Raw genomic sequence first — 12,199 nt, 5'->3', positions numbered from 1 at the left:
GGGCACATGCATCTGAAGCTGTGACCACAGAACGGGGAACACTTCAGCTAATCATGCTCCAAAACTGACCCTCGCAAATGACTGGTCACATCATCACTGTTTCTTCTGTGCACTGTCTTACTACTGCCAGCCCTTCCACCTTTAGTCACACGCAAAAGCAAGGACAAGACAGATCATTCACATTCTGTGCCTCAGAGCAATTCTCACTTTTCAAAACAAAAGTAATTTCCAGAGAACATAGCTCACCTTAAAGGATATTTCATACTGCTCTCCTCCCCATATCTCCAGACCTGCATCATACCCTCCCAGCTCCCAGAACCACTTTCTATCGACTGCAAACAGTCCTCCAGCCATTACAGGAGACCTTAAGGAAAAACCAGACTCCATATTATAAACAATTCAAAGATACAGATCTCTAGCTAAACATTTAAAAAACAAAGCAAGAGTTGACAAATATTCTTTTCACCACCCAGTGTTCCTGGTGCCTTTGCAGCTCCATCGGAGCATCAAACAGTTGTTTTTGTGTTATCTACTAATTTCCCACTTACAAACGAGGAGGACCAGACTAGGCTCCCTTCAGAACCCGTCAATGCCCCTCCACCAAACAGGCAAAAAAGTTCTCATTAGGTGACAGGACATAACCTCTCCAAGAGGGACCCATACACTGCACATATGGTGCTCTTTGGCTCAGTAGTACGATCAAGTCATTGAGCTTGACCTCAAAAGGTGTTTTGTTGGGATTTTTTGGAACACTGCAGAAAAATAAAAGACAGCAGAACTGTCTCACTGTTGGCAAGCATAGCACAGCAGACCACAACTTGATCACAGATTTACCTCTGCAATGCACTCTAATCATCAACATTGCAATAATTATTCTGCTAGGTTTTCTTTCCCCCCACCTGGGAATGACACATAAGCTGCCATTGGTTTGTTGTTTTTGGCAGAGCGTTAGGGATACTAAGTTATGTTTGAAAGATCTCGGTAATAAATGACCACATTAAATGTTACACGTTACAGTTTTAAATGAAATGTTAACTTCTGCAGGAATTAAGGTGGCAAAAAACAGCAATGAAAAGGAGTGTTCACAGCTACTGCACAATGCATTCCTTTTAAACCAACAAAGCAAACAGCTGCCAAGAAGCAAGTAGCTTAACACCAGCTTCTGACTTCTACTACACCGAGTTGTAAACCAACCCTGTAACAGGGTGTTATTCTGTTAGCCAGCTCTTAGCACGCTGCATTTCAGTAACTTACTCAAAGGGATCACTGGGATCAAGTTTCTGTAACTCAGGAGGAATAGGGATCCTCTTGTAATACATCTCCCAGTCAAATGCACCTCGCATTGCGTCTCCAGCCTGAGTCTCATATCCAAAGTGGTCATGATCAATAACATCAATCATAGGGCAAACGATAGTCTTGCGGTTTCGGGCAATGCGATCTGAAGATTGGAGAAACATGTTAGAATATCTGCACCAGTTGGTTCCATTGACCATGACACTACAGAAAAGAGCATCAAAATACGAAGTTATCCAAGAGGAACATAGCCTTCTTCCCATTACCGCTCTTTTGGGCAGATCCTCCAATTCATATCAATTTATCTGGTATTTCTGCAATAATTGAGATATTCAGGCTCACACTATTGAGATAAAAACACCAGATACTGACGCTACAGCGATCATCACCCAGAAGCAGAACAGAAAGACGTAGCCACGCTAACGTGAATACCTAAACCTCCAAGCTAAAACCAGACCATCTTATACGTCATTTTAACGAGCGACCGGGATGTGAACCCTTTCTGCACCGATTCCAAGCCAGGGCAATAGTCCATTGTACCACCTTGCTTTAATTGCCATGCCAGAATCTGGCAGGAAGCCATTCGGACTAATGGCATAACTACTCTCAGCAGGCTCAAGAAATGCAAGTGTACCTCCTCCCCTGAACCTTTTCTTCCAACCAAATCATACAAGACAGGATTAATTCCTGCATAAACATCTGGAACTTGTTAAATACTTTAGTGCTGAGATGGTCTCTTGTTGGAAGTTAACTTTCAGAGCAGAGGCGACAAACGATGTTTCAGCCTCCAATGCACGTCTAATAGAAATCTTTTCTATGCTTTAAAATTAAAACATACTCTATGTGTTCTCATTTAAATGGCAGTGGAGCTAATTCCACCCTCCTTCCCCGGGGGTCATGAAGCTGCAAATGTTTTCCGCTATTACCAGATACAAACTGTGTTGAAAGTAACAGTATTACTGTCCAACGATCCTGCTGACAAATCTGACTGGTGGTTCTTAAATCTCCACTTGACTATCGCTGCCACAGTTTACTCGACAAAGTTGCACCTCAGAGAGAGCTTTGACAGGTCACTTGCAACATGGTTGTAAAGGAGTTTGGTACTGGCCAGAGGCATGTAGATATCAGAAGCAGAAGACATTGTCTTTTCAATTAGTCATCCTTGAAAAGAACTGACATCATAAAACTGATGCATCCTCAAAGATGAAGCACTGCCTTGGAAGGGACTGCACATGTTCTACAAATACCTACCAGCAGCTGTCATTTGCAAGAAGTATTTTCCACAAGCTTGCAGACTATGAAGTTAAATATAGTTATATAGGAGAAAAAAAACTCTATACGTAAAGATATTTTCTGTATCATAAAGCCATTCCTCTCGGCAAACTCCTGAATGATGATGGGATAGTTTACTCATCTAGGAAAGTATAAATTATTTAAGATTTCATTTAGTGAGGAAACACAGGAACATGATCTCTCTTTAATTAAGCAAAGCATATGATAGGGTTATCGTACAGTGCAGGACTCTAGAACAGAAAAAAATGCCTGTACTAAAGGCTACAAGTTGCCAACAATTCACCTGAGCCTTGTGGTAGGTTGGTTATTTGTGGTTTGTTTTGTTTGTTTGTTTTCCCTTTTAAGATATTTGATCTTCCTTTTGTCCACTTACAGCATGAGGGGAAAGCAGCAGGTGGAAACAAACCAAACTCAACACCAACGTCTGCGGCCAGCTCTTTAGCAGTTCTGCCTTCATCCACGTTCAGCACCACACACTCACCCAACAGAGGTGGCAGCCAGTTCACGTTGGCCTCGCAGTGGGAGTCCAAGAAGGTGATGACGTCCCCTATCGCCACAGAGGCCCCCAGCATTCGAGTTCTTATCAATCCTTCTCTCTTTTTCGTTCGGAGGATTCTTACATTTGGGAACCGGGCCATATAATCTTCCAGACGTTTCTTCAGGTGTTCTGTATGAACAAGAGAAATTTAAACACTGTAACAGCTAATTTATTAAAAATGCAGTTCCTTCATTAACAGAAGGAGATGTCTTTAGAAGTGTGTCCTGAACAGTTAACAAATGCAGTAACAGGAAAAAGCAAGTAGGAATAATTTATTTTAAATCCAGGGTTAAACATAACTGCTTAATCAAGACTTCTGAAGATGTTCTGAAACATTAGAAGCAATAGGAAAAAAAAAAGAGAAAGGAACTAAGAGAAGATGGAGGAGCGCAGGATGAGAAAGAAAGCAGCAGAGAAGACGAAAAGGAGTAAAAAGCCAGCTGGCAGACCTCTGGGAGAACTTTATCAGAGCAGGGATTCTCAGACACTTTTGTGGAAAACCAGTGTAGCTTAGCAGAGACACAGGACAATTCACTTTCAGAAGTAAACTGCACTCGGGGGATTTAAGTTGTGTTCAGTTTCTTCGAAACACACAACATGACTGTCCACTCATGCATAAATAAAAAGCAGCAAAAAGCCTAATGAGACTTCCCTCAAAGCCAGCAAGGCAGCCAAGCTGCTGTATATACTTGGATGGCTACGTTAAACGCTTATCAGAGAGATATTTAAATATGGAAATATTTACACTACTGAATATGGACTGGAGCTACATCTGAATTGGCACAGACACTTGTAGTCACCACGATTAACAAGAATTCAAACAGGAGAGCTGCAGAAAAAGATTACTGAGTGAAACAATGGACAGCTTGTTTGGATGTGGAAATTAAAAGCTTCGTTTACATAAAGAGTGAGGGGCACACAGTTGTCTTTACATCAAACAGTGAAGCACCAAAGAAAAATCTAAAAACAGGCCAAGAGCTGACGCTGGCCTAATCACTAATGGGTCAATCTTTGGGCATCTGAAGTTTTGACTTAGGTGACAGCAAACCCCATTCACAGTGTGCCACGGACTGCTCATTAACGCACCCTACTATCCACTGCCATCAGCAACCAATCAAGGAAACAAGCCTTGTCAGCCAAAAGCTAGTTTGTCAAATCTAAGCAATTAACTAACCTTAAAATCACACACAACGAAACTTGAACAGAGGCAACCATTCAAATACAAATAACCTCGTACATTTATTTGCCTCCACTATAGGGAACAAATCCACTCCATTCTGCACAGCAGAGTCTTCCTTGGCTTCCAAAGCAGGCATGAAAGGCAGGGGCTGAAAAGGCAGACAGCAGGAACGTGCCCCCAAACAGGGCACCAGGGAAGCCAGGTACTGGAACAGCTCTCTAAAAAGAGCAGAGGGGCAAATAAACTTAACTAAGTTATGAGCACTCTCCCATGGTGCTGACCCAGCAATTGTGCTTGGGGGTTTTAGCTACTGGAAGAAAAATATGGGCAAAATTTCTATGACTAACACATGTTCTGCACCTTCTCTTTGAAGCAGCCATCACTGGCCTTCCTTCAAAGATCATCCAAATCAACTTCTTTGCTTTTGAGGTATTCCTAGCAAGCTCTTTGTCCTTTTCAAAGCTTTATTTAACATTCCCCAGGATTTTTTTCTCACAAATGCACTTCAGTGTTTTGCCTGACAAGTTTAATTATCCCACAATATCTACATAGGTTTCCCTGCTCAATAGAGCCCTTAGTAGTTCTTGCTGTCTAGCATGCTTTTCCCCTCATCCTTTTCAAGTCTCTTCTGAATAGATCCTCTCAAGCAACCAGAAATTTTGTCCACTCAATTACAGATTTTTCAAATAAGAGCCTTCCATAGAGACTAGATACATTATTAGTACAGCTGCCTTCCTCCTGAGGCAGTGGGTAGACTTAAAAAGCCGAAAAAAAAAAAAAAGGAGAAAGAAAAAGCCACCACCACCACCACCATTTAACATCATGGCTCTCACACCTTGCCATTATTAGTTTATCACAAAAGATTACTTCATCAGAAAAGAGAACAAACAATCCTCACTTCAAACATAAATCAACTAGGCTCAAGACAGGAGGTACACCTTAATTAATCTACCCAAGACAAGATAAACATGACAATGGCTGCCAGTGCTCATTATACTAAAGGTGGCGACCATCACACAGAAGCTCTGGGTCCGATTCCCCTAACAGCAGCCACATATACGGAAGCACTTGCAAGATTGGACCCTACAATATTTACATTATCTAAACCAGACCTAAAAAGCACTGGAAAGTCTTAAAAAATCCAAAGCTCCAATACAATGGAAAATAAAGATAGACTTTCTGCAACTCTATTTTGGTACAAGCAAGAAAATGAGACTGCGAAAGATCCCAGAGGTTTGTTCTTCCACCTGTGCACTGTTCACATTACATTCTGGCATCGTATACCCTTCTGAACTGTCCTGGTTTGTTCTGCCAATTCATCTGTGGTGACACTTGAAGGCAGTCTGACCGATTCCTCCAGGGGTATGAGCATGGCACAGCTGAGCCTGCTACCAAGAAACACCAGCGTGTTTTTGGATCTGGTCTCATGCAGGATGACATACACCAGCAAGTGAAGAAAAAAGTCACTGGACTTGGTCATATTTGTAGCGATGATGATGGCTGCTCTGCTACAGACTAACTGAAGACAGGTTGATTTATATCTATTAATGAGCAAGCAGTTAAGAACTGAGAGACTTCCCCATTTTTACAGTGTAACAGGAGAAAAGGCAGCATAGAAGCCACAGAGTTTTCTCAGGCGAGTTCTCTGCCAAGAGACAGCAGCAAGTCTAATCCACTGACTTCCTATTCCATTCCTAAATGCTGCATTTGGTTCTTTAGCACTTCTTTACGTTTCCATAGTAAAAAAAAAATACCAAATCATTTCATGCTTGCAGCAAATAGCCCGCTCTATGCTGCATTGGTAAGAAGCATCTCACACATTAGGAATCTTCTTGTGTCTCTGATGGCTGGAAGAGGCAAGGAAAAGCTACAGGTCCTCCATCAGCACCCATGTTTTCTCACTGATGTAGGAAACACATGCACCAAGTGCTGTCCTTGTAGGCAGGAGAGATGATGCTCAGATAAGCTGTTCTCAATCGCTGCAGAAAAATCCATGCTTGACCATTGCTTTTTCTAAGGTTAAGACTTACGTATTGCAAACTGCAAGTGAGCAGACTTTATTGCATCTACTTTCCCTCACTAAAGAGTCACAGACTTCCAAGCAATTTCACAACGTATAAAACACAGTGAAATGTACTTTTCAAAGATGAGGTTTTCTTATTCCCTTATCCCTACACTATTCCTGCCCCCTCAGCCTGGCCTCCACACACCCAGACAGAAAACATTTATTTCATTCTATCACAAATACTGCCACAATTAAGTCAATTTTTACTTTTAAAAGAAAATCTCAAAAAACAAACAAGTGGCATTAACTGCTACAAAATTTTATGAGGCTTTAAAAAATACATTATGGAATCTTGTCACACTGAGTAATTTTTATTACAAGGGCAATTTTCTTTAATGAAAGTTGTTAGGTGAACTGGATGGATTCGAATGGCTGCGCCTATGCTGGGCAAAGCAATACAGCCCAAACATATAAATGAGAGTAAGATTATCTGCAGATTAAAAACTAGGCTGGTAGCTTGCTAACAGACTTTGCAATAAACTTGATATACAGTGTATACATTAACAGTACCAGTCAAAACCTACTGCTTTCTTTATTTTGAGCTATAAATAAAACTGGGCAAAGATAGAGGAGAAGCTCACTAGCAGGCCTGCTTGAGTCCCAAAGCTTTCCAAAATAAGACTTTTTTTTCCTAGGTCAAGTTTCTGTGGTGGTCTTACTGCACTTCCTTCTGGCCTCACCATCCAAGCAGAGCTGTCCTCAGATGCCATTAGTCTGGTGACCACTAGTAACGTGGCAGGGACTTTCTAAGACAGGAATTTCTTATGTCCAGCTGCGTTTTCATTGCAGCCATTGCACACCTGCCAATCAAACAGGCACCTAAGCAATGTTACCACTTCAAAACCAAACATACGCAGAAGCCAGAGGAGGACAGAGGAACCCAAGGATTAATTTTTTTTTACAGCTTAAAGAGGCGAATGCATGAGAAACAAAGCAACTTGGGCATGCATCTGCAGGACTGGAACAGCTTAAACAGCCCTGCAGTCACAGGGTCCATGGGACTCAACTGTTCAAGTCAAAGCAGAAGTTAACTCAGTACATCCCGTCACGGGAAACCACACAGCCCGCCTCAACTCGGCACTGTCTGGATTCTCCCCGGCTCTTTCACATCCCATTAGTTCAGCTGTGTTTTCAGAGGCTTGTGCAAAATCATCAACAGCTTTGTAGCCTATTTTGAATTGATTTGGCTCTGACGGAAGTAATTTTCTCACAAAAATCAGTGGAAGTAATACAGCAATTCTCAAGTTTCTAGCATGTTTTTAAATAACATCTTGCCTGCGTGCCTGAAGTTCAACAGCTATTCCCATCAAGAGCTGCTCTGCCGTACAAGGGAACCTCATTCCCTTCGGCTCACACGGCACAGTTTTGCAGACAGCAGCAGGCCGCTGCAGTCACAGATCACAGACGAAGCCTGGCCTGGCAGGTGTCCTTTTTCCTCCCCTAAATCACACACCAAGACCTGAAGCACCTGCTTAGAGGTAACTGAATATGGGGCGGTTACCTTCCTCATAGACACCTACAAAACCCACTGCTCCACACAACTAGTGTGTACATCCCTTGCTGGGCAAACTGGATGCACATGCTAGGCTGCTTCCCAGTAGGTTTAGAGTTAAAGAAGAGTAGTTGCACCACACCTGATGAGAACCTGAGTTTGTTTTGTCTTTAAGCAGGAGACACTGCTTCAAAGACACAGAGCTGATGACTCAGATCATTCTCTCCTGAGATGCAAAGCTAGGTGTTGTTTTGAGGAAGTCATGGGATCTTTTAGAGCAGACTCATGCTCTGGTAGCACTTTGGGACTCTCCAGAGCTCAGATGATTAAGATGACCTCCATCTCTGACTGTATGAACTGTGGGCTGCTGCAACTGAGAGGTGCTCAACACACATTTGCTTTCTGTACTTTGAAGGATTCAAGTTGAACGTTTTGAATAACGTGGCCATTACTCAGGCTTTCAAGCTGTCAGGGTCATTAATCGATCCCAGGGCTGAAAAGGCAGCAGATTTTTTTGGTCTCATCCCACCAAACCTGTATTTTCACAGAACTCAAAGGAGCTCCACACAAACCCTTTACTTTCACTCAGACAAACTGTCCTCTGCAGAGGACACGGTAGACTTTTAGGATTCAACACTCTTTGTTTGGCAATAACATGGCTGACAAAATCTTTTTGTATACATGTCCCTGTAACATCTCTGCAGTATTTGGCAGGGAAGGGAGTATCAACATTTGGAGCTTGGGATAGAAAGAAATGAACTAATTTTAAGTATCAGTCAGGAAAAAACTATGATATAGATTTATGTTCAGAGAAAGAATTAGGAAGGAAACATTCCCCCTGTCCTACTAGTGCAATGTTTCACGGCTTGTACGTCACTTTAGACCCTATCAGCTTTGGTTTCTGAATGTTACACTGTACATTTGCAACTCTAGTGCCCTTACTTGTATGTGTACCATCAACCCAATCCAGAATGAGCAGAACTGCAGAAATCAAACATTCCCAGACACCTTCCCGGATTACTCAAATGCCACCAGTGCAACCAAAGTTCCCTCTGCCCCGCGGTATCCTGCCTACTGCTGAGGTGCTTTGCTTCAGTTTACACACAGAAGGCTGAAGATATTATGAAGATAGGAGAGCCACTGCACTCTGGAAATTCAGGGAACTTTCCCCCTCCTGCTGAAAAACACAGGAGGAGCGAACTGGAGGATCTGCAGAATTCCCTTATAAGCAGACAGGGCTGGTTTCCCTTCCCTGCTAGCCTCCAAACACCAAAACCTGAAGTTCTGTTTCATCTGGCATTTGTTTACAGGTTATCCCAGCCTCTTGCCCCTACGCTCCCACATGCAGACATGCTTGTTTAAGATTACACATGAGTCCATTCATCTTTCCTTAGATACTTGGCCCTAACATGCTGTTTAAAAATTTAAGAATGAATTATACTGCTTCTGAATCTATCACAACGTGCAAGCCAGGCCTCCCTGAAATAGAAAGCTCTACATCATTGAAATTAACTTCTCTCCCTGTTTTGGTGCAGATGAGTAATCCTTTTAAATAGCAAAATGTGCTGTTATCCAAACAGGCAGCACTTACACTAGTTTTAATTTTCTTTCAATGTTTTCACCGTCTGATCACTAAAGTTGGTTGGGAGGATAATAAACTGATTTAATAAACTGTACTATGAACACCAGTCTCAATAACAGCAAACTGATTAAGCTGATCACAGCTTTTCAAGCTGAATCTTCTTACAAAGAAGAAAAGGCCTTGGAAGGGAGATATTAATGTCTGTTGCTTCACTGATTACAGTTCTGTGGTAGACTCTTACAGGGGAGGAGGCTCAGTTTCCACCGCCAATTCTGCACTAGTGTTGGCTCTCAGCACATCTCTACAAACAAAAACTTGGGGGGAAAACAATTTCAGTGCATGGGACAATAGCTGAGTTAACCACCCCACTCGCTAATACAGCAGTCATCACTGCTTAGATTGTAACAAAGTGCTTAGATTGTATTTCTGGAAATCTTATTGACTTTGTTCTCTTTCTAAATGTTTTAAAACCAATCTTCCATTTCAGGTACAATAAAGCATGCAAAAGTGGAAGTGTGGGGCCTGACAAATAAGCCAGACTGCAAGTTGCTGGGGCAAAGACCACTTCTGTGAGTCTGCGCTGTGTGCTTCAATAAACTCAAGTGCAAAACCTTCTGCTTTCTTGCCTGTATCATCAATTACTTCCTGAATTTGCAAAGGAAACTTTCTCCTAGCTTCTTCCACCCTACAGCAGACATCCAGACCCTGCTCAGTTATGGCTTCAGGAGACATTACTACTGAACACAGAGACAAAGGCATAATCTTAAAATGAGAAAATTCACATTTACTGGCATTAGCATATAAATACATCCAGACCCTTGGGAAAGTTTAGTAGGCTGCCTTTCCAAGCAGGGCAATACACAGGGAATAATCATCTTAGCTACAGCATAACCTCTTAATCTCTCAGGAAAGTTTCATTTGTAAAGGAAGTCTATTCCAGCTGTTTCGTCCTGAGGGAATCCAGAAAATCCATTTACTCATCCTTCCTTCATGCTGTAAGGTTTAAGCACCTTTTGTTTGTTAAAGGCAACATGTGGTGGATGCATCAGTCTGTAAGAACCGCACACTGACTCCCTGGTCAACCCACATTATCAGTTTTTCCTCCTGTGACATAACCCATCTTTCCCAGGGGAAACTGTCAGTCTCATTAGTTTACTCCTCTCCCTTCCCACTTCATTAAATATGTATCAAGATTAAAGCACTCACTCATTTTTTCCCCCTTCTGTTGACTACATTTGATCTAAAGAGGTGATTTTGTGACTCTCAGTCGTTTCCTTGTTGATTGCTTCTAACATCAGAGAGACGGCTTTGCTGACACGCAAACGAGACGACTGCAGGTTTTGGCCTGTGCAGCCTTTGTAGTCGCTGAAACAGAAGTGATCTCCTTGCAGCACACTTAACATTCAGCTCAAGTTTGATGTAGCCATGGTGACTAGCAGGAAGGGTATTACTGTCCCAAATACTGCCTTCAACCCCGGGAATCTAGGCCCTCATCATAACGACAAATAAGTGTTTTTGATTATCCAGTTGTTTAACCAAGGGGATGTTTGTGCTCCTGCTCAATGCTAACAAAGTTCTACTAAACTGATAAACACCGTATAGGCAGGTGAAAACACTTAAAAACATCAAGACAAGCCACCATACCAACAGCATCACCACTTCCAGCAGTCTGAGGCTAATATACCCACCACACTGGTTCAAGATCCTGCAAGTTTATACTCCACTTTCTGCTCTAGAGCTAAAAATCATGAGACCAGATTAGTCTTTAATTGCCTTTAATCTACACCGACTGCTTTCTGAGCACTGGAGAGGCAAGCAGGGGTACAAAAGCATTTCAAAAGTTTGCTCACAGGACAGAGCAAACCCAGCTGAACATGACTCCTCTGCAACTCGCAGGCTTCAGAACAGAGGGAGAGCACAGGGACTGAGTCAGACAAGCTGCTCTGCTGGAGGGGTTCGCTGTGTCTGCACCTGGTGAGCAGGTCAGTACAGTCACTGTTGACAGCAATGTACTGGATAGGATATCGTGACAGGAACCTAAAGTCTACAACTGACAGTGAGAACAAATCTTGCTATCAGTTGGAGAGATGCAGGCAGATGAAGAGTTAAGACATTTCATGCTGAAACATTTTGGAACATATCAAAGCTGTGAGATTAAAGCCTTAAAAGTCACTGAGTTTTGCTGGGGAAAAAAAAAATCCAAACAAACCAGTCCTCAGAGATTCAGCTTTGTCTTTATCAGCAGTATTCATGTACAAAGAACTTGTTGGCCTGAAAGTATTTGCTCTGTGCAAAACAAAAAAAAAGGGCAAGATTCCAGAAAAAGCACAACAATTAACAGAAAATTCTGCTCTGGACTTTTGTCTTGTTAGAGACTACACCATTAGGTCCAAGATGTAACCCACTCGAAAGTTGCTTTGACTCGGTAAGAATGTATCCCTTTGGAGTCCAAAGGCTTTGATCTCCAGTGTCTAAGCGAGGAAGCCTGAAATTCATGACACAAACCTACAAAATTTTTGCTTTGGGGTTACAGCCAAATGGAATATTGGAAAACTAACTGATAATCCTTCATTCCTACAATAATGCTCATACATTAATAACTGTGAATGACAAAGCAAAACCATTTTTGTCTTGTAGTCTGTATGTCAGGGAACAGAAAATGAAGAATTTGGCAAATGAAAAAGTTACCAATACAGCTGCAAGAAAAATACAGACATATTAGACTTGAAGTAACAAACCCTGGCATGTCAGAAGTA

At 42.1% G+C, this 12,199-nt stretch overlaps 1 protein-coding gene across 1 annotated transcript in view; it reads right to left on the bottom strand.

The window, feature by feature from the left end:
• Nucleotides 1–12,199, bottom strand: part of GALNT10 (polypeptide N-acetylgalactosaminyltransferase 10) — a 41,922-nt gene that overhangs the window by 14,064 nt on the left and 15,659 nt on the right. The window contains exons 4-6 of the mRNA XM_009990257.2: nucleotides 3,068–3,253; nucleotides 1,255–1,438; nucleotides 247–364 (exon numbers count right to left, since the gene is read on the bottom strand). Coding sequence (XP_009988559.2) covers nucleotides 247–364; nucleotides 1,255–1,438; nucleotides 3,068–3,253 — 488 coding nt within the window. The remainder of the gene's footprint in view (nucleotides 1–246; nucleotides 365–1,254; nucleotides 1,439–3,067; nucleotides 3,254–12,199) is intronic.

Source organism: Tauraco erythrolophus, chromosome 16 (assembly GCF_009769465.1).
Source record: "Tauraco erythrolophus isolate bTauEry1 chromosome 16, bTauEry1.pri, whole genome shotgun sequence".
Classification (NCBI taxonomy): Eukaryota; Metazoa; Chordata; class Aves; order Musophagiformes; family Musophagidae; genus Tauraco; species Tauraco erythrolophus.
Note: the sequence above shows the minus strand (reverse complement) of the source record. Positions and strands in the feature narration are given on the sequence as shown.